Here is a 24,674-nt window from a genome sequence, read left to right on the forward strand (position 1 = left end):
TATGTTCCCAGCACGCCCACTAGTTGGCACGGCATTCTGATTAATTTTGCGTTTGTGCAATATAAATTAAGCAGCAAAATACACTCGTTCTAAGACATTTCAGGGGGCGGCCATTTTGTCTTCTGTCGACTGAAAATGACATCACAACTGCTCACAACAACCAATCACGGCTGACCTGTTTTCTGAATCTCCCAATCAATATCTTCCACAAAAAAAATAAATAAATCCAAGGGTCCAATTTTTTTTTATCTAACACCAACAACATAAATTGCCAAATTTTTCATATTTTAATGTTTGGCTCGGATCAATGATATGACGAGGCCAAAGTTATTATAGTTGACAAAATCGAAATGAAATTTCTAAAGTAAAACTGAAAAAACATATACATTTTTTGAAGAATATATTCTATGTAAGCCCATTAGTTGAAACAATGCATAAATATTGCGTTTGTGAAGAGTGAATCCACTCATTTTTAGTCACCTCCGGGGGCGGCCATTTTGTCTTCTGTCGACTGAAAATGACATCACAACTGCTCACAACAACCAATCACGGCTGACCTGTTTTCTGAATCTGAGCCGATTTACACTTATTCCACAAATGCAATATTTATCAGAATGCCCTGTTTCAACTAGTGGGCTTGCATAGAACATATTCTTGAAAAAAAATGTTTGCGTTGACTTCCCCTTTAGGTCTGTAAATATGGAAAACACTTTGTGTATTCTTAGAGGTTGAGGTTGATAAATAATACAATGGCTAGTAGCACAAAACAGGAAATATGGTGGTTAAAAAGTAACACAAGCCTGGTAGACCTTGGGATGACTACAGATCTATACGTGAATGTGAGCAAATTTAATTACTACCAATGGGAAGCCATGTGATGCCATAACATTTAGCAAGTCTCTCTCAAAGTTCTGACGTTGTGGGTTTGAATCTGGGCTCCAGTCTTTTTCCCACCTACTTCCTCTCACCTTCCAAAACTATGCATGTAAGGTTCAATAATTCCTTCTTTCAAGAAAGATTTTAAAGCAGTTGAGGAGGGAATCTTTAACCCCACACCTCCCTGTCCTCTGTTTTTTTTCTTCTAATCTGACGCTCCGCCTGTTTACTGTTTGTCACAGGAAGGAAGCGTCTCCACCAAGATGACCATCTATCTGCTGTGACTGCCCACTGTCATTATTTTTTAGTCTTATATCAGCACTCTCTACAATTCAACACGTGAGACTGAAAGTATAAATATTTTTTATTATCAAATACAAATTTCCCAAATATTTAACTTTTTGTTTGTGCGAAAGATCCCAAAGCGTGGGGCGGAATGAACATCATCCTCATCTCTTCATTGCTGGGTGAGTAAATTAGCAGAGGCAAATTCAACTTTTTTATATTTAAGTCTCTTATTGGAGTCTGATGAAAATACAATATGGCAGTGAATGTCTTCTTTTTCAATCTTAATATTTTTCCCCCCACCATGGAATCATTGTTATTAAAAGAGATGGTTTCAATGAGCTTACCTAATTATTAGAGTCTGATTATTGTTGTTGTTGAATAATAATAAGCATGTGTGTGTGTGTGGGAGCGTGCGTGGGTGTGTGTGTGTGTGTGGGGGCGTGTGTGCTTGTCTGTGTGCGTATGCATGCGTGCTTATGTGTGTGTGAGAGTGTGCAAAAGGCTCACAAGAATCATTACAACTGTGTGTTGGGGTGTGGGTGTGTGTGTGTGTGTGGGGGGGGGGGGGGGGCGTCTGTCACTGGTCCAGACTTGTGAAGCCCTGGAAAGGAAAGCTTGCAAAATATTAAAGCAATTTGCAGGGCTTTCACAACACTTGGGAATTCACTGTTTTCTATCACCGTGACATTTATTTTTCAGTATTTTCCAATGATTTTTGATTTTTCGCTCTTCACATCAAAGCTGATGATTTTCTAGACCATGCAGGTTTTGGATGACCCACCGGTTAAGGAAAACCTATTTCAACATCTGAGCTGCCTGTGGTGTTTATGTTCATACATTTTACTCTTGATTAACCGAGTATACTGCGCAGTATTGGTATAAGCTCAAGCCAAGATCGTGTGTGTGGTTCTGTGTGTAAAATAAGTTTTCTTTTTTTCAGGTGTAGCGGTATTTGTACTTCTTGTTGCAGCTTCTAAAGGTAAGCGCAATAACATGTAGAAAGTCCCTCAAAAGTGTCATGATATACTTGGAAATGCCAATAAACAAACCAAATACAGACATACAATACAATACAATGAGTGTAAATTTGGTTAAAAGATCACAATCAAGCAGTTATTTCAAAAATAATTAATTATAAATAATTCCAATACAGAGGTGCCTTGAGATACAAGTTTAATTGTTTCAGTGCATTATGAATGCTACATTTCAGGTAATTGTGCTGCTCCAAGTGGTGTGCCCATTGCCCACCTTGACCACTGGGAGGCAGTGTATTAGTGTACAGTCCTGCAAACAGAAACAAAGAAGAATATTGTAATTGTACTGAAAGGGACTCCTTAAGAAGCCGTTTTAATCATTATTAGTAGAGAACAACGAATATATAGCCGTGAGTGTTGTTTTATTTGTCTAAATGTTTGACTTCACCGTTCGTGTTAAAATATCCTTTGTTTGCTAAAACTGCGAGTCCATGCTAACGACATAACGATTAGCATGTCAACGGCGTTTTGCATTGTTTTTTAGCATTAAGCTAAGCGGACTTTCTTAAGGCAAAGCTATGTTGTTTTAAACACTCAACGTGGCATTTTCTTTGTTTTTATGTTTAGTGTGAAAGCAAACTTCAACCGGGACTGGCAATAAACAGCTTGAAGCCTCTTTTCAATAAAGTGTTCAATATTTGCCAAACTCGACCTCTAAACTGTGGCGAGGCGGATATGCTAACCACTTGCCGCCATATATTTATACAATAGTTGCTACATTATGATAGTTTAACCAGCGTTTGATTTGAAGTGATTTGAATTGAGTTCACTGCCATCATACATCACTTGTATCTCAAGTTTGCGCTCACATATTGGCTGAATGATGGCTCATACCCTAAAAACAAGACAAAACCCCTTGTCAATGTTTTTTTTCCCCCAACAACTAGCAGAGCAAGAAAAGTACACTCATCTGGAAGTTTTCCACGGGCATTTATGATAATTAATGGGGATTTAATTTAAAATTGCATGATGCTTTATCACTGGGAACTTAGGCTGGGGCGGCAGGGGCGTACTAGGGAGAGAGACATAAATTTAATGCAAATTATGAATTAAGTTGAATATTACCCTACATTGTGCATCCCTCAGTCACAAGGACATTATTCAGCAGTCATGAATGTTAATAAGCAATGCCCTCACTTGGTTAAAGGACTAGTCGCAAATAAATTAAAGTAAAAATGTGTTCTAAAATGTATTTCATTAACATGGGAATTGTCCAACCTTGAATATTTCCAAAATTGCCCAGCACAGCAATCCTCCTTTGTCATTAAAACACAATCAAACTTCCAACCCAGAGGACTCGAAGGTCAGAGTGACCGTGTGGCCGCCGGGGGCGAAGGTCTTCCTCGGGGACTGTGTGCTGCTACGATGCACGGTGGAGTGCAACTCCACTCTGGAGTGGAGCTACAGCTGGTTCCGGAATGAGCCTCGCACCACTCGGATGGAGAAGAACCCCCGGCACGTTCTTTCTGGCAGCAGCTATTCCATCACCGCCGTGACGAGGGAGGACACCGGCAGGTACTGGTGCCAGGCCGAGTGCTGCGACAGTAACACCACCGTGGCGCTTCTAAGCAGCCCAGTTACATTGCATTTTTCGGGTGAGGAAAGGTTTGTTGTTTATTTCAAACAGAAATCTCACATACAAGCATTAAAAAATGACTTACTTTACTGCATATTCTTTTTAAGTCAGCATTTTACCAACTTTTTTTATTTTGTTTTATTTGTGTGTGTGTGTGTCTCAGAGCTGCCCCCACCGTCACTGACTCTGACCCCCAGCACCAGGCACATGTTTGTAGGGGAGACCTTTACCTTGCAGTGCCCCGAAACCCTGACTAACTCCTCTGCTTGGGTCCTGAGGCAAACTTCTACCAGCCACTTAATAAGGACCGCTGACTCCAAGACTGGTGCATGCTTATCACCAGGCAGTGTTGTCAATCCAGGCAGATCCAACACCTGTACCATCTCTACTGCGAGGGGGCACAGTGGGCTGTACTGGTGCGAGGGCACAGAAGGCCGCAGCAACGCGGTCCACATCACCGTCACCTGTGAGACTTCAGAAGGATGTAAACATAGTGTGATGTCATTTTTCTGACTTGACTTTGTCCCACAGCTGGTCCGGTCATCATGAGGACACCCTCTTTTTCCGTACCCCACGGGGATAGCGTGGTCTTAGCATGTCGGTACCGGAAAAGCAACCACACAAAGGCTACCTTCTTCAGAAACGACGTAGAAATGTCCACCTACAGTTCTCCTGGTCAAGGCAAAGAAATAAAACTCACCATTGAGAATGTGAGCGAGGCGCACGAAGGCTTTTACAAGTGTGCGTCACAGGACGGAAAGCTGGAGAGCCCACAAAGCTGGTTATCAGTAAGAAGTAAGACATTGTCAATGTTGGATTTTCTGTCCTTTCAATTGTTCAGTGGTGATGCTTTCTATTTTTTTTAGGTAAGCTATTATCTGCCAATGTGTCGGCTGGCTCCACTTCGGGTAAACTCATTATTACATGTCACTAATCTTGTTTCGGGTGACGGGAATGTGATAGTTTAAGGCTTTGAACTACAAAAACGCAGAGAAATGAACTCAAATTAATCATCCAAGGATCGTCTCTAAGGAATAATTATAGAAGGTAACTGGCCATATATATGTGCCTCATCCAATAGGGGTGTTTGACTTCGCATCTTTTTCCACCAGCATTTTGAACTACAACGACACTCCAGAACACAATAAAACAAAAATGCTTCTTACAGGCTCCTGGATTTGGGTCATTGTTTCGTGCATTCTTATGGTCCTCATCCTGATTGCTATCTTTCTAATTCATCACTTCAGGTTAGTGGCATCTTAAAAAATATCTTCTTTTATTTTTACAGGGGGTCCTCGGTTTACGACAGAGTTCAGTTTCTACGGTATAGCGAATTTGTACACAAGTCGGAATGCGCCGTAGGTATCATGAAGCTATGCTAACATGGTAGTGAAGTCATAATTATAGTAATGCTGCATGAATGTAAAAAATGGCTGATTGTCAAATCAGTAAATGAATGTAGTCATAAATAAAGTTGTAAATATATTTTTCCTGCACCAACTATTTCATTGTGCTCTGCTCGTAACGTCATAATAATGTATGCCGAGACATAAACCGTCATAAACCGACGAGTCGACCCTATAGTGTATGTCTATATAAAACAATCACCTCCTGTCAGCAGTCTTGCTGATCCTTTTGATGATTCTTGTGTAGGTACAAGATGCTTTACATGCGCAGCTGTTGGACAGTTTCTGGAGAACAAACTCCCGCAGCTGTTCTTCCTGTCACCAAGCAGGACGTAACGGAGGTACAGTGGGATCTGTCCTGGATGGAGATGTCCAACCTGCTGTATCCGGGCAAATGAAGGTTCCCACTCACCTCTATCATGGACGTGAGGCTAAGTAATTGTTCCATAGCACAGTAACATACAGTATGGTACAGTATGATATAGTATATAGTCATCCTTAGGCTTTGAGTGTTTTTTCATAATGTTGAATTTCTTTTTTTTTTGTCTGCAACTACAGCTGCTTCATTTCTATTTCCATGTAATTGTACATGCAGACGCATGACAGAAAAGCCCCTGGCAAGCTCACTCAACCAGAGTTCAGTATTTTTTACCCAGTATAATGCCTGCTCTTGACTGCTTGTGAATTGGCGTGTGTTTTGCCCTAGGCAACTGAAAGCACTCAACTATATAAGATAAGATAAGATAAGAATGCCTTTATTGATCCCACAGTGGGGAAATTTTCGTTGTTACAGTAGCAAAGATATAGGTCACACAGGGGCGGCGGCATAATGTGGCCATTAATGTATAACATTGACGGCAAACATTTAGGATCAAACCTATGTAGATATACGCAGTAACATGTGTATATACACATGTGTATACACACCAACCTACATCTACATAAAAAATATGAGGAACACTCATTTCGGCCTGTACATAGTACAGAGGAAAAAATACTCTAAGTGACAGTGCTGCAGTGCTGTAGTGAAATGTAAGGAACAGCATTGGATAAAAATGAAACTAGACTAACAGTAGTGGGGAATGTTGAGTATTGCACGGTATTACAGTAGTGGGGAATATTGGGTATTGCACGATACGAGCTCAGGTGCAGGACTGCACAATTGCACTAATGACCGCCAGTTTGTAGAGACTACACAATGTTCTTGTTAAAGAGTCTGACAGCAGCAGGCAAGAAGGAACGGCGGAATCTCTCCTTTGCACAGCGAGGGTGTAACAGTCTGTCACTGAAGGTGCTATGGAGTGCTGTTAGGGTGCCCTGGAGGGGGTGGTCCGGGTTGCCCAGCATTGATGACAGCTTGGCCAACATCCTCCTGTCCCCCACCGAGTCCACAGAGTCCAGGGAGCAGCCCAGGACAGAGCCGGCCCTCTTGACCAGTTTGTCCAGCCGCTTCTTGTCCCGGGCCGAGACGCCGCCTGCCCAGGTGACCACTCCCTGGAAGATGACCGATGCAACCACCGAGTCATAAAAGTTCCTGAGGAGTGTCCCCTGAACCCCAAAAGACCTCAGTCTCCTGAGTAGGAAGAGTCTGCTCTGACTCTTCCTATAGAGGGCGTCTGTGTTGTCGCACCAGTCCAGTTTATTGTTCAGATGAACACCCAGGTACTTGTAAGTTGAGACTCTCTCAACATCTGTTCCCCGGATATTCACTGGTGCAGGTGAAGAGTGCTGGCGCCTACCGAAATCCACCACCATTTCTTTGGATTTCCCCGCATTGATCAGGAGGCGGTTCTGCTGGCACCAATCCACAAAACCCTGAGTAAGTTCTCTGTACTCCCGATCATCTCCGCCTGTGATGAGGCCGACAATCGCAGAGTCGTCAGAGAACTTCTGCAGGTGACAGGTAGGGGTGTTGTAGTACAATGAAGATAGATCGTGACCCCCTGTCGGGTGCGCTAGCGCAGAGGCACCTGTAAGTTCTCTGACCTGTTGTTAACTATCGCGAGTTTCATGCTCATACCACCCAAAGATAATAAAAGTTTGCTATCAATATCCACAAAGTCATTGAATGCCAGGATTTTGGTCTTTAAATGGGACACAAACAGTACAATAGGTTCTCAAGTACAACATCCAAGGATTGCACAAATATCACAGTCATCGGCAAAGTCAAGGTTGGTGAAACCTTCTTCTGCCACAAAGGTCATGATCAAGGTCAAGATCAAAATCATGCAAGCACCAGACTGGGAGGCTACCCACTGTCCCGCCCGTCTTTGGAATCAGTCTATCCAAACCAGTCAGACTGCTTTGTCGCACTTGGCAAGATATTGAAGGAAAAAAAACGCTGTAATTCAGCCATTCATTCAAAAGCGGTGCGCGCAAGGAGAAGCAGGCTGCTCAAGATGAACTCATAACTAGTACTTTGTGCTTTCAAATTGTTCCTGTTGAAGAAGAGAGAGATCAGAAAAAAAATCGGCGGCGTGTACTACAGTCGAGTCACGGGGTGGATTTGGTTCACTTGGCTGTGATTTCATTTTAACAAAAGACCAAGAAGAATGGCAGACGAGGAGGGTAAGTTTATTCCCATACCTGCGCAATGGACATGAACTTGTCTGCAAGGTGTTCATGTTTTATTTTTGGCGTTCACTGTAGTTGTCTGTGAATGTGAGTGGGGGCCAGGGGGGAATCTCATATATGCCTACCTCTTGCAGGTTTTGTTTTTCTCAAAACAGTTGCGACAGTTAGACCGGTTCAACGTGAACTTTGCAAAGTGAAAGACTTCTTCATACCATCCATTGACCGACAGTAACCTATGGCTCACAACATTATAATGAACCTGAAAAACTGGAAAAACACTCCGGCTTTATTTGTTTTATGAGACCTAAAATCTCTGTTTAAAAATGTTGTGGGGGGGACACCAGTCAGTTGGTGATTGAGCCCAGTTTTCAAATACGTCAAACAGAGAAAGTGAGTGCGATCTGGTTAAAGTTTCCATTGTTGTCACAAAGAAGGACCGTGTAACTGAAAGAGTTGCATTGGTTGGATAATTACCATTGTTTCAGTTCCGACTGAAACCACGGTAGAGAGGGTAGGACCATAAACGTTTTTGACATGAATCACACTGACTTTGTTTTGTTGTTGTTAAGCACTTGAACTTTATCTTATATTGATTATGAATCAAATGATACTTTCTTTGTGTTGTCTTTTTTTTTTATTTCTATTGGTTTATTTTATTTTATATTATCCTTATATTTTTAGGTAATGTAATTCATTTAAATAAATAAAAATATTAACTTAAATACATGTTTACATTAGAGCTCATCTTTTTATGGTAATCCTGCTTTCATAAACATTTTGTTGTCTGAAGATCAGCTACGACACCAAGTATTTTTGCTTTCCAGGCAGAAAAGAAATACCTGAGAGAAGATTAGTACTGATCGGTGCTAGACGGGATGGCAAAAGCTCGTCGGCAAACACCATACTGAGAACAGAACGGTTCGAGTCTGGTCGAATTCGAACAGCTCAGTCCGAAGTCAGACATGGAATAGTGGAGGGCCGGAACCTGGTGGTGGTCGACGCTCCAGGATGGAAAAGCTCTCCTTCCCTCAGCGAGATCCCAGAGAGAGACAAGCAACAATTTAAGATCCACGCCTCCAAGTGTCCACCTGGACCGCATGCCTTCCTCCTTGTCATACCCACAGATTCTAGGTTCTCCTTCAAACAGAGAAAGACTGTGCAAGAATACATGAAGCTACTGGGGGATTGGGTGTGGAGATACACCATGGTGCTCTTCACCTTTGGAGACTACCTGGGCAAGAAGACCATTGAGGAGCACATTGAAAGCGAGGGCGAAGCGCTCACCTGGCTGGTAGAAAAGTGTCGGAACAGGTACCAAGTGTTCAATAACAAGGACAAGAGCAACTCATCTCAGGTCGTCGAGCTGATGGAGAAGATTGACGACATGGTAGAAGGCAATGACATCAGGTTCTACATGCTAGACAACCACATGTTCCATGCCATTAAGAAGAAGCAAGCAGAAGTGGCTCAGAAGGCCAAAGAGAGATTGAGCCGGGCCTTGGAGCAACGACAGAAAATGAAAATGATGGTTCCAGGTAAGCACAGCACGAGAAAAAACACTTTCTACACTTTGATTGCGCAAATTAACTTGAGCTCTTTTAGTAGCTCATCAGTAGCAGGGTCATTTAAAACCACAGAGATGGTTTTCTTCAAGTCAGCAACTTGACAACAGCAATCTGTTTTGTTTTGTTTTTTTTCCCTGACGAATGTAGAAATGAAACCCATCGCGGAACTTCGTATCATTCTTCTGGGCAGCCGCTTCGTTGGGAAAACCTCCGTAGGGAACACCATCTTGGGAACCAAAGAAGAAGAACCAACAATGCTTACTCAGGTCCGGCAGGGCTTAGTGGGCAGTACCAAAATAACAGTTGTGGATACGCCGGGTTGGCGGAAAGGCTTCCCCATGTGCGACACGCCAGAAATGATCAAGGATGAGGTACTGCACAGCTTGTTGAAGTGCAACCCCGGGCCCCATGTCTTCTTGCTGGTGATCGACGCAGATGCCTCGTTTAACTCCACCCACCTGGATGCAGCCACCACTCATGTGGAACTGCTCGGGAAGAGCGTGTGGAAACACACTATGGTGGTGTTCACCCGAGGGGACTGGTTGCGCTCACGCAGCATAGAAGAATATATTGAGGGCGAGGGGAAAGCCCTGCAATGTCTGGTGGAGCTATGCGGTAACAGATATCACATCCTGGACAACAAGAACGAAGGTGACAGATCTCAGGTTGACGAGCTACTGGAGAAAATCACTCTGACTCTGGCAGGGAATGGATGGCAACATTTTACACCCAATCACGAGATGCTGGAGGCCCTGATGGAGAAAGAAAAAAACGTGAAACGGGCCGCCCAAGTGAGAAGTCAACTCAAGGCCACCAAAGCAGACAAAGGTACTTATCACAATGTCTCATGAGTTTAGAAAGGGTGTATTTGGTGCCCCCAAAAAAACAAATACAGTGGAATCTCAAGTTACAAACTTAAAGGGGAAGTCAACCCAAATATATTTTTTTCCAGAAGATGCAGGCCCACTAATTGTAATACGGCATTCTGATTAATATTGCTTTTGCGGAATATTAATCCAAGCAGCAAAAGCCACCCACTTTTAGCCATCTCATTGGGCGGCCATTTTGTCACCTCTGTCGACTGAAGATGACATCGAAGTTGCACAGGGCTCAGATAACGACCAATCACGACTCACCTGTTTTCTGAAGCTGAGCCATGATTGGTCGTTAGCTGAGCCCTGAGCAACTTTGATGTCATCTACAGTCGACGGAAGTGACAAAATGGACGCCCCCTGAGCTAGCTAAAAACGGGTGGATTTCTCACATTCCACAAATGCAGTATTAATCAGAATGCAGTGTTTAGACTAGTGGGCCTGCATAGAACAGATTCTGGAAAAATATAAGTTTGGGTTGACTTCCACTTTAATTGGTTCTGTGAACACGTTCATAAAACGAGGTAAGGTTTCACATTGGAATGAATGGAAATGCCGTTAATGCGTTCCAGCCCCAAAAACAAAAACAATATTAATTTTTAAGTGATGATTGGCACACACACCAGGGTTTTGGGGTCAAATTTGCGATCAAATGCAATTTACCAGCCGGTACTGTCTGCAGCGTGTTCTGTAATTTTCCGACCTTACAATTGTTTTTCACCTCACAGGTACTTCCAAAACGTTGAATGAGCTGAGAATTTTGATACTTGGTGAAAAAATGGCAGGAAAGACAACAGCAGCAAATTTCCTCCTGCGGCGCAAAGTGTTCCCCACCCAACCGAATGATGGGTGTATGGCCTGGCAGGCACAGGTTGCTGACAGGCAAGTCACAGTGGTCGACACCCCGGGCTGGTGCAGTGAGCCCCAATGCACCCTGGAACAGGACCGAGAAATAGTCCGTGGTCTGACCCTGAGCCCCAAGGGGTTCGACGCTGTTCTGATTGTGATTGCCTTGGATAAGAAATTCAACCAGGCCAATCTGGACACCCTGGAGGATCATATCAAGGTGTTTGGCGATAGCATCTGGAACCACACAATGGTTCTGTTCACAGACGTGGACACTTTGGCAGACAGATCACTGGAGGAGTATATCGAGAGAGAACCTAAGGCACTGCGATGGTTGGTAGACATGTGTGGAAACAAATACCACTGTCTGAATGTCATAGAGGAATCCAATGTTAGCCAGCGCTACCAGCTGTTTCAGAAGATAGAGGACATGTCCGCAAAGAATCAAGGCTGCCTTTTCCACCCCGACATAAAAGACATCTACTTGAGGATTGATGAAAAGCACCTGAAGAATTACATCAAAAAGTCTGTTCAATGTGTGATAGAGCAGGAGATAAAGAGGCGAGAGCTGGAGCTGTTGCGCGACCACAAGGAGAAGTTTGAGAAGCTGCAACGTAACATAAAGGAGATGGTTCACACTTCATTGACACTGGGTAAGTACTATTACCGGTAAATTCCATTATTGATCATCTGAATATTCCTTGGTTTTCATGTTTCCTCTTCATAACGGCACAGATGGCAAGGGCAAGCCCAATAATAAATCTGTACTGTCAGATATCGAACAACAGATTGAAGAGCTGAATAGAAAGATTATGAAGTCAAGTCATCTTTGCAGCAGCATGGACCTCGGGGTCCCTAGCCGTACGTAAACATGTCTCAATGTGTGGATATTATCATTTGAGCTATACCCTTTCAAAATTATACCTGAACACAAGGTCAAATGTAAAATCCGTATTGATCTTTCTGTTTTCTGTGTCGTACATAACAACTGTTAGCTAGTTTGCATTTGAGCTATTTTCCTTTCAAACAGTAGCTGACCACAGGGCACAATGTAAAATCTGCAGGCTATCCATCTGCTTCTGCGTTAGTATGTTAGCATTTAATTTCAATCCTTTTATTAAAAAGCAGAAGTTTATTTCACATTATTTCAAATAGACAGTGCAGAAAATGCACAAACATATTGTCGCTGTCCTGTGAAAAACATGTATGTCAATATTTGACATTGTTCACGATAATGGGATGCCTAACGCGGAAATCCCATTCATGTAAACCTTTTTTTTAAAAATGAAAAAAAATGCACAATTCACAGGACAGCGACAATATGTTAAATATGATTCATTTCCTGGTTTGGTTGGAAACATGTCAGAAAATTGATGTTGATAGTTTTCTGCAGAACTCAGAAACTACTACAGAAATCAGAAAATATATTTACTGTTGAGAGGCTGAAATTCTGAGGTTTTAGACAATTTCAAGTTAACCAATGTCTCTAAATGCCTCATTGATTATGAAAATATTCTTCAATTTGATTATCGATGAGTTATTTTTTTAATCAATGAATCGTTGCACCGTTATTATTATTGTTTTTATACAATATGATAATAAAAAAAATAGCCTTGTTTTAGTATTTACCACTATAATGGTTACATGTTGCTAAATTGAATACCTCTAATACGGTATCAGTCAAAACAGTATCAGGATTGCTTGTTCATGAAAATGTCACGTCTTCTTTGCAGTGAGTGAACCCACCCAACAATTGGATAAAGTTCTGAAATGGCTGTCAGAGCTAAAAGTTACCACAAATGAAGATTTTACACTGACGCTCAACTTTTCAGAGTCTACGGGATACGGATCACAATCAAGTTTGTCACCAGATGGGTGAGCTTCATCATGTCATCAGTGTACCAATCAGGGAAAAGGCACTAAGTGGATTTGGAGGTTGGGGGTCAGTACAAGCAGTATGGTGAAAAAGTTGTTAGCACATCTGCCGAGTCTTCCGGCTTCCTCCCACGTTCCGAAAACTTGCTTCTTAGGTTAATTGAAAACTCTGAATGGTCTTTGGTGTGAGAGTGCGTGTGAATGGTTGTTTGTCTATATGTGCCCTGCCTTCTGCTGCTGACCAGTCCAGGGGTATCCAGTGAGCTGGAATTTCTTTTTCTTCTGTTTTTTCATCCCTCAGTTCTTTGTACTCACAAAGCATTATACACGCAGTGGATTCAAAAATAACAAACTCAGCCTAAGCCGGAACGGCTTTTTTAACAAACAATTTTTACCATAGTAAATGCTAAATATCTACAAATAATAAATATGAATGAAAACTAAATTAATTAAGTAAAAAATGGTTGATTTGATCATGAAAAACATGACAATATTAAAAAAGGCAGAAAATACATGACCTAAGAAAGATTAGGGGGGTATTTAGTCATTTTCTGGGTGAATAGTAGTTCTACCGGTATATAAATATTCCTTAAAGTGCTGCCAGGCATTCTTGTAAAGAGTCGTTGAAAGCAATACTTGAGTTAAGCTTCAAGTATTTTAACCCAATAAGGACGGGAGCGCATAACTGCGTTTCTACCACTAGAGCCGGGAGCGCTGTTGCGTCTTTCTACCTTTAAAGCCGGGAGAGCGGATACGTCTGTGTCTTTTTTTTTTTAATCCAATTCTCCAATGCCTTCTGGGAAGATTTGTATGACTGGTTGTTCCCTAAATTGCCCAATCTTTCTACTCTGTCAAAAGAAAATGTTTTGTATGGATATTGTTTATTCTATTTATTTTAATTTTATGGTGGTGTTTTGTGACGCTTCTTGAGGCTTGTCTGTTACTTTTTTGTTTTATAATAACATTGTACTATGAAGTTCAATAAAAAAATTTAAAAAATCAAATTCTCCGTCTCTTAACAAATTTAATGCATCAGAATATACACGTGACGGTGTCGCGAGACCGCGGAGGATGTCGCGGATTTTTTTCGAGCCCTAGGCTAATGGCGGACGCCGTCGATCGCCGGGAGAGCTGTAGTAACGGCAGTGATATATAGACTTGTGGACTTTGAACCAGTGGAACCAGTCCAAAGTGATATGATATAGTTTGTAGACAATGACGATATTGACATATTTGTAACAGAATAGAGAATGGTAATTACCACTCAATTTTTTTTAAATTGAAATAGTGCTTCTCTTGCACTGACACGTTATTTTTACATCTTGGATTGAAACATAATATATTACTTACCAGTAAATATAATCAACTCTGCCTGTGTAAAAGCCACATGAATAAAATCTCTAATTATTTTGGAATGATGTTTTTTAAATTGTATTTGTATTTATCTAGGGTATTGCAGTAGTGTAATTAAAGATCTGCATGTTGGGTGATGAGCAGAGTTTAGCTAGCGTGTTACCCTGGCCCTTCCTGTGTGCCTAAACAAAGCACATGACTACCTAAAAGAACTCAATTAATGTTTTGACTTTTATATAAATTAATGTAATTTACCAGCAACAGCATGCGGAGAGCTGGGGGGAGGGAGAGAGGGCAACCATTCCGAGAGAGAAAATAAGTGCGTGACTTCAAAATTTTAGCGGTGATTAATATTTTTCGCAATGCAGAGGATGTAGTTAGAAATGGTGCCCCCCGCCACCATAACTTCATATTTAATGAAATGTTTATGTAGGAACATTTTAACATTCAAATAGTCTTATGCCCAGTTCAGGGTGTCCCCCGCCTACTGCCCAAAGACAGCTGGGATAGGCTCCAGCACGCCCCGCGACCCTAGTGAGGAGAAGCGGTACAGACAATGGATGGATGGATAGTCTTATACTTACTTGATGAAGACTACTTGGGTGTCATGCGCCCCCTTCAGACTTTAGAAATGTTGCTAACATGATCACACTTTTCGCCCTACTGTGGTTGTTAAACAGCTTTACTACATAGGCTAGAAGACATGTACATCTCATAGGCATAGAGTGACAATATATAGCAAATAGCACTATATATAACATGTTGTGGTATCATATTGTACACCAGCATTTGTATATACTTTAAAGCGTCAACAGTGGTGAGAGACAATGTATTACATCAAGTTGATCGACTTGCAGGTGGATAAGTCAGGTACAATCAGAGAAAGTACATCATTTATTTTTTCAGTGCAAGTTGGGAAGTTACCATAGTCTTCAAAGTCACAGGAAATGTTGACAACTTGGCTTTTATAAACACTGAAAAACATTAGTCTTACCTTAATTGTAGGGGGAACAGCCACCATATATTTTACTAAGAAACAAAAACAAAGGGACTCTTTAATTGTAAATGTCCATTTAGAACAACAACAACAAAAGATCTTAAATACTCGGCTATTTCTTTTAGATTCTACCATCAAAAAAAAAAAAAGCATATAAAACAAATGCGTCAGATGCTAAAACACAACCTGCCAAATTTCAGTTGTGTCAGTAACTTACGTTAGAGGAGGCCTTCACTTTTTCCAACTATCTCAATGCTGTTCACAAGCTAATTAAAAGCATTTAAAATCCTGGTCTTAGCATGTCGGTACCGGAAAAGCAACCACACAAAGGCTACCTTCTTCAGAAACGACGTAGAAATGTCCACCTACAGTTCTCCTGGTCAAGGCAAAGAAATAAAACTCACCATTGAGAATGTGAGCGAGGCGCACGAAGGCTTTTACAAGTGTGCGTCACAGGACGGAAAGCTGGAGAGCCCACAAAGCTGGTTATCAGTAAGAAGTAAGACATTGTCAATGTTGGATTTTCTGTCCTTTCAATTGTTCAGTGGTGATGCTTTCTATTTTTTTTAGGTAAGCTATTATCTGCCAATGTGTCGGCTGGCTCCACTTCGGGTAAACTCATTATTACATGTCACTAATCTTGTTTCGGGTGACGGGAATGTGATAGTTTAAGGCTTTGAACTACAAAAACGCAGAGAAATGAACTCAAATTAATCATCCAAGGATCGTCTCTAAGGAATAATTATAGAAGGTAACTGGCCATATATATGTGCCTCATCCAATAGGGGTGTTTGACTTCGCATCTTTTTCCACCAGTATTTTGAACTACAACGACACTCCAGAACACAATAAAACAAAAATGCTTCTTACAGGCTCCTGGATTTGGGTCATTGTTTCGTGCATTCTTATGGTCCTCATCCTGATTGCTATCTTTCTAATTCATCACTTCAGGTTAGTGGCATCTTAAAAAATATCTTCTTTTATTTTTACAGGGGGTCCTCGGTTTACGACAGAGTTCAGTTTCTACGGTATAGCGAATTTGTACACAAGTCGGAATGCGCCGTAGGTATCATGAAGCTATGCTAACATGGTAGTGAAGTCATAATTATAGTAATGCTGCATGAATGTAAAAAATGGCTGATTGTCAAATCAGTAAATGAATGTAGTCATAAATAAAGTTGTAAATATATTTTTCCTGCACCAACTATTTCATTGTGCTCTGCTCGTAACGTCATAATAATGTATGCCGAGACATAAACCGTCATAAACCGACGAGTCGACCCTATAGTGTATGTCTATATAAAACAATCACCTCCTGTCAGCAGTCTTGCTGATCCTTTTGATGATTCTTGTGTAGGTACAAGATGCTTTACATGCGCAGCTGTTGGACAGTTTCTGGAGAACAAACTCCCGCAGCTGTTCTTCCTGTCACCAAGCAGGACGTAACGGAGGTACAGTGGGATCTGTCCTGGATGGAGATGTCCAACCTGCTGTATCCGGGCAAATGAAGGTTCCCACTCACCTCTATCATGGACGTGAGGCTAAGTAATTGTTCCATAGCACAGTAACATACAGTATGGTACAGTATGATATAGTATATAGTCATCCTTAGGCTTTGAGTGTTTTTTCATAATGTTGAATTTCTTTTTTTTTTGTCTGCAACTACAGCTGCTTCATTTCTATTTCCATGTAATTGTACATGCAGACGCATGACAGAAAAGCCCCTGGCAAGCTCACTCAACCAGAGTTCAGTATTTTTTACCCAGTATAATGCCTGCTCTTGACTGCTTGTGAATTGGCGTGTGTTTTGCCCTAGGCAACTGAAAGCACTCAACTATATACTGTACAATGAAGATAGATCGTGACCCCCTGTCGGGTGCGCTAGCGCAGAGGCACCTGTAAGTTCTCTGACCTGTTGTTAACTATCGCGAGTTTCATGCTCATACCACCCAAAGATAATAAAAGTTTGCTATCAATATCCACAAAGTCATTGAATGCCAGGATTTTGGTCTTTAAATGGGACACAAACAGTACAATAGGTTCTCAAGTACAACATCCAAGGATTGCACAAATATCACAGTCATCGGCAAAGTCAAGGTTGGTGAAACCTTCTTCTGCCACAAAGGTCATGATCAAGGTCAAGATCAAAATCATGCAAGCACCAGACTGGGAGGCTACCCACTGTCCCGCCCGTCTTTGGAATCAGTCTATCCAAACCAGTCAGACTGCTTTGTCGCACTTGGCAAGATATTGAAGGAAAAAAAACGCTGTAATTCAGCCATTCATTCAAAAGCGGTGCGCGCAAGGAGAAGCAGGCTGCTCAAGATGAACTCATAACTAGTACTTTGTGCTTTCAAATTGTTCCTGTTGAAGAAGAGAGAGATCAGAAAAAAAATCGGCGGCGTGTACTACAGTCGAGTCACGGGGTGGATTTGGTTCACTTGGCTGTGATTTCATTTTAACAAAAGACCAAGAAGAATGGCAGACGAGGAGGGTAAGTTTATTCCCATACCTGCGCAATGGACATGAACTTGTCTGCAAGGTGTTCATGTTTTATTTTTGGCGTTCACTGTAGTTGTCTGTGAATGTGAGTGGGGGCCAGGGGGGAATCTCATATATGCCTACCTCTTGCAGGTTTTGTTTTTCTCAAAACAGTTGCGACAGTTAGACCGGTTCAACGTGAACTTTGCAAAGTGAAAGACTTCTTCATACCATCCATTGACCGACAGTAACCTATGGCTCACAACATTATAATGAACCTGAAAAACTGGAAAAACACTCCGGCTTTATTTGTTTTATGAGACCTAAAATCTCTGTTTAAAAATGTTGTGGGGGGGACACCAGTCAGTTGGTGATTGAGCCCAGTTTTCAAATACGTCAAACAGAGAAAGTGAGTGCGATCTGGTTAAAGTTTCCATTGTTGTCACAAAGAAGGACCGTGTAACTGAAAGAGTTGCATTGGTTGGATAATTACCATTGTTTCAGTTCCGACTGAAACCACGGTAGAGAGGGTAGGACCATAAACGTTTTTGACATGAATCACACTGACTTTGTTTTGTTGTTGTTAAGCACTTGAACTTTATCTTATATTGATTATGAATCAAATGATACTTTCTTTGTGTTGTCTTTTTTTTTTATTTCTATTGGTTTATTTTATTTTATATTATACTTATATTTTTAGGTAATGTAATTCATTTAAATAAATAAAAATATTCAGTCATCAAAACACCAACATCAAAACTTCAACCCAGATTTCACGAAATAAATAGATAGATAGATTAGATTAATGAAGAGGGAACTTAAATACATGTTTACATTAGAGCTCATCTTTTTATGGTAATCCTGCTTTCATAAACATTTTGTTGTCTGAAGATCAGCTACGACACCAAGTATTTTTGCTTTCCAGGCAGAAAAGAAATACCTGAGAGAAGACTAGTACTGATCGGTGCTAGACGGGATGGCAAAAGCTCGTCGGCAAACACCATACTGAGAACAGAACGGTTCGAGTCTGGTCGAATTCGAACAGCTCAGTCCGAAGTCAGACATGGAATAGTGGAGGGCCGGAACCTGGTGGTGGTCGACGCTCCAGGATGGAAAAGCTCTCCTTCCCTCAGCGAGATCCCAGAGAGAGACAAGCAACAATTTAAGATCCACGCCTCCAAGTGTCCACCTGGACCGCATGCCTTCCTCCTTGTCATACCCACAGATTCTAGGTTCTCCTTCAAACAGAGAAAGACTGTGCAAGAATACATGAAGCTACTGGGGGATTGGGTGTGGAGATACACCATGGTGCTCTTCACCTTTGGAGACTACCTGGGCAAGAAGACCATTGAGGAGCACATTGAAAGCGAGGGCGAAGCGCTCACCTGGCTGGTAGAAAAGTGTCGGAACAGGTACCAAGTGTTCAATAACAAGGACAAGAGCAACTCATCTCAGGTCGTCGAGCTGATGGAGAAGATTGACGACATGGTAGAAGGCAATGACATCAGGTTCTACATGCTAGACAACCACATGTTCCATGCCATTAAGAAGAAGCAAGCAGAAGTGGCTCAGAAGGCCAAAGAGAGATTGAGCCGGGCCTTGGAGCAACGACAGAAAATGAAAATGATGGTTCCAGGTAAGCACAGCACGAGAAAAAACACTTTCTACACTTTGATTGCGCAAATTAACTTGAGCTCTTTTAGTAGCTCATCAGTAGCAGGGTCATTTAAAACCACAGAGATGGTTTTCTTCAAGTCAGCAACTTGACAACAGCAATCTGTTTTGTTTTGTTTTTTTTCCCTGACGAATGTAGAAATGAAACCCATCGCGGAACTTCGTATCATTCTTCTGGGCAGCCGCTTCGTTGGGAAAACCTCCGTAGGGAACACCATCTTGGGAACCAAAGAAGAAGAACCAACAATGCTTACTCAGGTCCGGCAGGGCTTAGTGGGCAGTACCAAAATAACAGTTGTGGATACGCCGGGTTGGCGGAAAGGCTTCCCCATGTGCGACACGCCAGAAATGATCAAGGATGAGGTACTGCACAGCTTGTTGAAGTGCAACCCCGGGCCCCATGTCTTCTTGCTGGTGATCGACGCAGATGCCTCGTTTAACTCCACCCACCTGGATGCAGCCACCACTCATGTGGAACTGCTCGGGAAGAGCGTGTGGAAACACACTATGGTGGTGTTCACCCGAGGGGACTGGTTGCGCTCACGCAGCATAGAAGAATATATTGAGGGCGAGGGGAAAGCCCTGCAATGTCTGGTGGAGCTATGCGGTAACAGATATCACATCCTGGACAACAAGAACGAAGGTGACAGATCTCAGGTTGACGAGCTACTGGAGAAAATCACTCTGACTCTGGCAGGGAATGGATGGCAACATTTTACACCCAATCACGAGATGCTGGAGGCCCTGATGGAGAAAGAAAAAAACGTGAAACGGGCCGCCCAAGTGAGAAGTCAACTCAAGGCCACCAAAGCAGACAAAGGTACTTATCACAATGTCTCATGAGTTTAGAAAGGGTGTATTTGGTGCCCCCAAAAAAACAAATACAGTGGAATCTCAAGTTACAAACTTAAAGGGGAAGTCAACCCAAATATATTTTTTTCCAGAAGATGCAGGCCCACTAATTGTAATACGGCATTCTGATTAATATTGCTTTTGCGGAATATTAATCCAAGCAGCAAAAGCCACCCACTTTTAGCCATCTCATTGGGCGGCCATTTTGTCACCTCTGTCGACTGAAGATGACATCGAAGTTGCACAGGGCTCAGATAACGACCAATCACGACTCACCTGTTTTCTGAAGCTGAGCCATGATTGGTCGTTAGCTGAGCCCTGAGCAACTTTGATGTCATCTACAGTCGACGGAAGTGACAAAATGGACGCCCCCTGAGCTAGCTAAAAACGGGTGGATTTCTCACATTCCACAAATGCAGTATTAATCAGAATGCAGTGTTTAGACTAGTGGGCCTGCATAGAACAGATTCTGGAAAAATATAAGTTTGGGTTGACTTCCACTTTAATTGGTTCTGTGAACACGTTCATAAAACGAGGTAAGGTTTCACATTGGAATGAATGGAAATGCCGTTAATGCGTTCCAGCCCCAAAAACAAAAACAATATTAATTTTTAAGTGATGATTGGCACACACACCAGGGTTTTGGGGTCAAATTTGCGATCAAATGCAATTTACCAGCCGGTACTGTCTGCAGCGTGTTCTGTAATTTTCCGACCTTACAATTGTTTTTCACCTCACAGGTACTTCCAAAACGTTGAATGAGCTGAGAATTTTGATACTTGGTGAAAAAATGGCAGGAAAGACAACAGCAGCAAATTTCCTCCTGCGGCGCAAAGTGTTCCCCACCCAACCGAATGACGGGTGTATGGCCTGGCAGGCACAGGTTGCTGACAGGCAAGTCACAGTGGTCGACACCCCGGGCTGGTGCAGTGAGCCCCAATGCACCCTGGAACAGGACCGAGAAATAGTCCGTGGTCTGACCCTGAGCCCCAAGGGGTTCGACGCTGTTCTGATTGTGATTGCCTTGGATAAGAAATTCAACCAGGCCAATCTGGACACCCTGGAGGATCATATCAAGGTGTTTGGCGATAGCATCTGGAACCACACAATGGTTCTGTTCACAGACGTGGACACTTTGGCAGACAGATCACTGGAGGAGTATATCGAGAGAGAACCTAAGGCACTGCGATGGTTGGTAGACATGTGTGGAAACAAATACCACTGTCTGAATGTCATAGAGGAATCCAATGTTAGCCAGCGCTACCAGCTGTTTCAGAAGATAGAGGACATGTCCGCAAAGAATCAAGGCTGCCTTTTCCACCCCGACATAAAAGACATCTACTTGAGGATTGATGAAAAGCACCTGAAGAATTACATCAAAAAGTCTGTTCAATGTGTGATAGAGCAGGAGATAAAGAGGCGAGAGCTGGAGCTGTTGCGCGACTACAAGGAGAAGTTTGAGAAGCTGCAACGTAACATAAAGGAGATGGTTCACACTTCATTGACACTGGGTAAGTACTATTACCGGTAAATTCCATTATTGATCATCTGAATATTCCTTGGTTTTCATGTTTCCTCTTCATAACGGCACAGGTGGCAAGGGCAAGCCCAATAAGAAATCTGTACTGTCAGATATCGAACAACAGATTGAAGAGCTGAATAGAAAGATTATGAAGTCAAGTCATCTTTGCAGCAGCATGGACTTCGGGGTCCCTAGCCGTACGTAAACATGTCTCAATGTGTGGATATTATCATTTGAGCTATACCCTTTCAAAATTATACCTGAACACAAGGTCAAATGTAAAATCCGTATTGATCTTTCTGTTTTCTGTGTCGTACATAACAACTGTTAGCTAGTTTGCATTTGAGCTATTTTCCTTTCAAACAGTAGCTGACCACAGGGCACAATGTAAAATCTGCAGGCTATCCATCTGCTTCTGCGTTAGTATGTTAGCATTTAATTTCAATCCTTTTATTAAAAAGCAGAAGTTTATTTCACATTATTTCAAATAGACAGTGCAGAAAATGCACAAACATATCGTCGCTGTCCTGTGAAAAACATGTATGTCAATATTTGACATTGTTCACGATAATGGGATGCCTAACGCGGAAATCCCATTCATGTAAACCTTTTTTTTAAAAATGAAAAAAAATGCACAATTCACAGGACAGCGACAATATGTTAAATATGATTCATTTCCTGGTTTGGTTGGAAACATGTCAGAAAATTGATGTTGATAGTTTTCTGCAGAACTCAGAAACTACTACAGAAATCAGAAAATATATTTACTGTTGAGAGGCTGAAATTCTGAGGTTTTAGACAATTTCAAGTTAACCAATGTCTCTAAATGCCTCATTGATTATGAAAATATTCATCAATTTGATTATCGATGAGTTATTTTTTTAATCAATGAATCGTTGCACCGTTATTATTATTGTTTTTATACAATATGATAATAAAAAAAAATAGCCTTGTTTTAGTATTTACCACTATAATGGTTACATGTTGCTAAATTGAATACCTCTAATACGGTATCAGTCAAAACAGTATCAGGATTGCTTGTTCATGAAAATGTCACGTCTTCTTTGCAGTGAGTGAACCCACCCAACAATTGGATAAAGTTCTGAAATGGCTGTCAGAGCTAAAAGTTACCACAAATGAAGATTTTACACTGACGCTCAACTTTTCAGAGTCTACGGGATACGGATCACAATCAAGTTTGTCACCAGATGGGTGAGCTTCATCATGTCATCAGTGTACCAATCAGGGAAAAGGCACTAAGTGGATTTGGAGGTTGGGGGTCAGTACAAGCAGTATGGTGAAAAAGTTGTTAGCACATCTGCCGAGTCTTCCGGCTTCCTCCCACGTTCCGAAAACTTGCTTCTTAGGTTAATTGAAAACTCTGAATGGTCTTTGGTGTGAGAGTGCGTGTGAATGGTTGTTTGTCTATATGTGCCCTGCCTTCTGCTGCTGACCAGTCCAGGGGTATCCAGTGAGCTGGAATTTCTTTTTCTTCTGTTTTTTCATCCCTCAGTTCTTTGTACTCACAAAGCATTATACACGCAGTGGATTCAAAAATAACAAACTCAGCCTAAGCCGGAACGGCTTTTTTAACAAACAATTTTTACCATAGTAAATGCTAAATATCTACATAAGTACAAATAATAAATATGAATGAAAACTAAATTAATTAAGTAAAAAATGGTTGATTTGATCATGAAAAACATGACAATATTAAAAAAGGCAGAAAATACATGACCTAAGAAAGATTAGGGGGGTATTTAGTCATTTTCTGGGTGAATAGTAGTTCTACCGGTATATAAATATTCCTTAAAGTGCTGCCAGGCATTCTTGTAAAGAGTCGTTGAAAGCAATACTTGAGTTAAGCTTCAAGTATTTTAACCCAATAAGGACGGGAGCGCATAACTGCGTTTCTACCACTAGAGCCGGGAGCGCTGTTGCGTCTTTCTACCTTTAAAGCCGGGAGAGCGGATACGTCTGTGTCTTTTTTTTTTTAATCCAATTCTCCAATGCCTTCTGGGAAGATTTGTATGACTGGTTGTTCCCTAAATTGCCCAATCTTTCTACTCTGTCAAAAGAAAATGTTTTGTATGGATATTGTTTATTCTATTTATTTTAATTTTATGGTGGTGTTTTGTGACGCTTCTTGAGGCTTGTCTGTTACTTTTTTGTTTTATAATAACATTGTACTATGAAGTTCAATAAAAAAATTTAAAAAATCAAATTCTCCGTCTCTTAACAAATTTAATGCATCAGAATATACACGTGACGGTGTCGCGAGACCGCGGAGGATGTCGCGGATTTTTTTCGAGCCCTAGGCTAATGGCGGACGCCGTCGATCGCCGGGAGAGCTGTAGTAACGGCAGTGATATATAGACTTGTGGACTTTGAACCAGTGGAACCAGTCCAAAGTGATATGATATAGTTTGTAGACAATGACGATATTGACATATTTGTAACAGAATAGAGAATGGTAATTACCACTCAATTTTTTTTAAATTGAAATAGTGCTTCTCTTGCACTGACACGTTATTTTTACATCTTGGATTGAAACATAATATATTACTTACCAGTAAATATAATCAACTCTGCCTGTGTAAAAGCCACATGAATAAAATCTCTAATTATTTTGGAATGATGTTTTTTAAATTGTATTTGTATTTATCTAGGGTATTGCAGTAGTGTAATTAAAGATCTGCATGTTGGGTGATGAGCAGAGTTTAGCTAGCGTGTTACCCTGGCCCTTCCTGTGTGCCTAAACAAAGCACATGACTACCTAAAAGAACTCAATTAATGTTTTGACTTTTATATAAATTAATGTAATTTACCAGCAACAGCATGCGGAGAGCTGGGGGGAGGGAGAGAGGGCAACCATTCCGAGAG

At 41.5% G+C, this 24,674-nt stretch overlaps 3 protein-coding genes across 16 annotated transcripts; all 3 read left to right on the forward strand.

Annotated features, from left to right (window-relative positions):
• The first annotated feature begins 1,135 nt into the window (after positions 1 to 1,135).
• On the forward strand, positions 1,136 to 6,886 carry LOC147138832 (Fc receptor-like protein 5). Of its 5 annotated transcripts, XM_086047298.1 has the most exons (9): positions 1,168 to 1,215; positions 1,293 to 1,343; positions 2,105 to 2,143; positions 3,491 to 3,793; positions 3,938 to 4,240; positions 4,306 to 4,569; positions 4,641 to 4,682; positions 4,943 to 5,021; positions 5,428 to 6,880. In XM_086047298.1, the coding sequence occupies exons 2-9, from the start codon at positions 1,313 to 1,315 to the stop codon at positions 5,576 to 5,578; spliced, it is 1,212 nt and encodes a 403-aa protein (XP_085903424.1). In that variant the 5' UTR covers positions 1,168 to 1,215; positions 1,293 to 1,312; the 3' UTR covers positions 5,579 to 6,880. The 5 variants fall into 5 exon arrangements, 3 of the variants coding, with proteins under 3 accessions (XP_085903425.1, XP_085903424.1, XP_085903426.1); XR_015088977.1 differs by having other exon boundaries at positions 1,136 to 1,343; positions 4,641 to 4,821; positions 5,510 to 5,557; XM_086047299.1 differs by having other exon boundaries at positions 1,136 to 1,343; positions 5,510 to 6,886.
• Positions 6,887 to 7,020: 134 nt separating this feature from the next.
• On the forward strand, positions 7,021 to 13,916 carry LOC147138833 (GTPase IMAP family member 8-like). 2 transcript variants are annotated; one of them, XM_086047291.1, is made up of 6 exons: positions 7,021 to 7,748; positions 8,579 to 9,289; positions 9,467 to 10,147; positions 10,920 to 11,690; positions 11,773 to 11,898; positions 12,771 to 13,916. In XM_086047291.1, exons 1-6 carry the CDS (start codon positions 7,733 to 7,735, stop codon positions 12,914 to 12,916), a joined length of 2,451 nt encoding a protein of 816 aa, XP_085903417.1. In that variant the 5' UTR covers positions 7,021 to 7,732; the 3' UTR covers positions 12,917 to 13,916. The 2 variants fall into 2 exon arrangements, with proteins under 2 accessions (XP_085903417.1, XP_085903418.1); XM_086047292.1 differs by lacking the exon at positions 11,773 to 11,898.
• A 155-nt stretch (positions 13,917 to 14,071) lies between these two features.
• On the forward strand, positions 14,072 to 24,015 carry LOC147138834 (GTPase IMAP family member 8-like). Of its 9 annotated transcripts, none has more exons than XM_086047284.1 (9): positions 14,072 to 15,761; positions 15,833 to 16,013; positions 16,135 to 16,213; positions 16,620 to 16,797; positions 18,669 to 19,379; positions 19,557 to 20,237; positions 21,010 to 21,780; positions 21,863 to 21,988; positions 22,862 to 24,015. In XM_086047284.1, the coding sequence occupies exons 4-9, from the start codon at positions 16,767 to 16,769 to the stop codon at positions 23,005 to 23,007; spliced, it is 2,466 nt and encodes an 821-aa protein (XP_085903410.1). In that variant the 5' UTR covers positions 14,072 to 15,761; positions 15,833 to 16,013; positions 16,135 to 16,213; positions 16,620 to 16,766; the 3' UTR covers positions 23,008 to 24,015. The 9 variants fall into 9 exon arrangements, with proteins under 9 accessions (XP_085903410.1, XP_085903413.1, XP_085903414.1 ...); XM_086047287.1 differs by having other exon boundaries at positions 15,833 to 15,874; positions 16,620 to 17,756; XM_086047288.1 differs by having other exon boundaries at positions 15,833 to 15,874; positions 16,620 to 16,807.
• Positions 24,016 to 24,674: the final 659 nt, after the last annotated feature.

The sequence above is a fragment of the Filicampus tigris genome, chromosome 12 (genome assembly GCF_054856515.1).
Source record: "Filicampus tigris isolate MCC_2025a chromosome 12, RoL_Ftig_1.0, whole genome shotgun sequence".
In the NCBI taxonomy this organism is placed as follows: Eukaryota; Metazoa; Chordata; class Actinopteri; order Syngnathiformes; family Syngnathidae; genus Filicampus; species Filicampus tigris.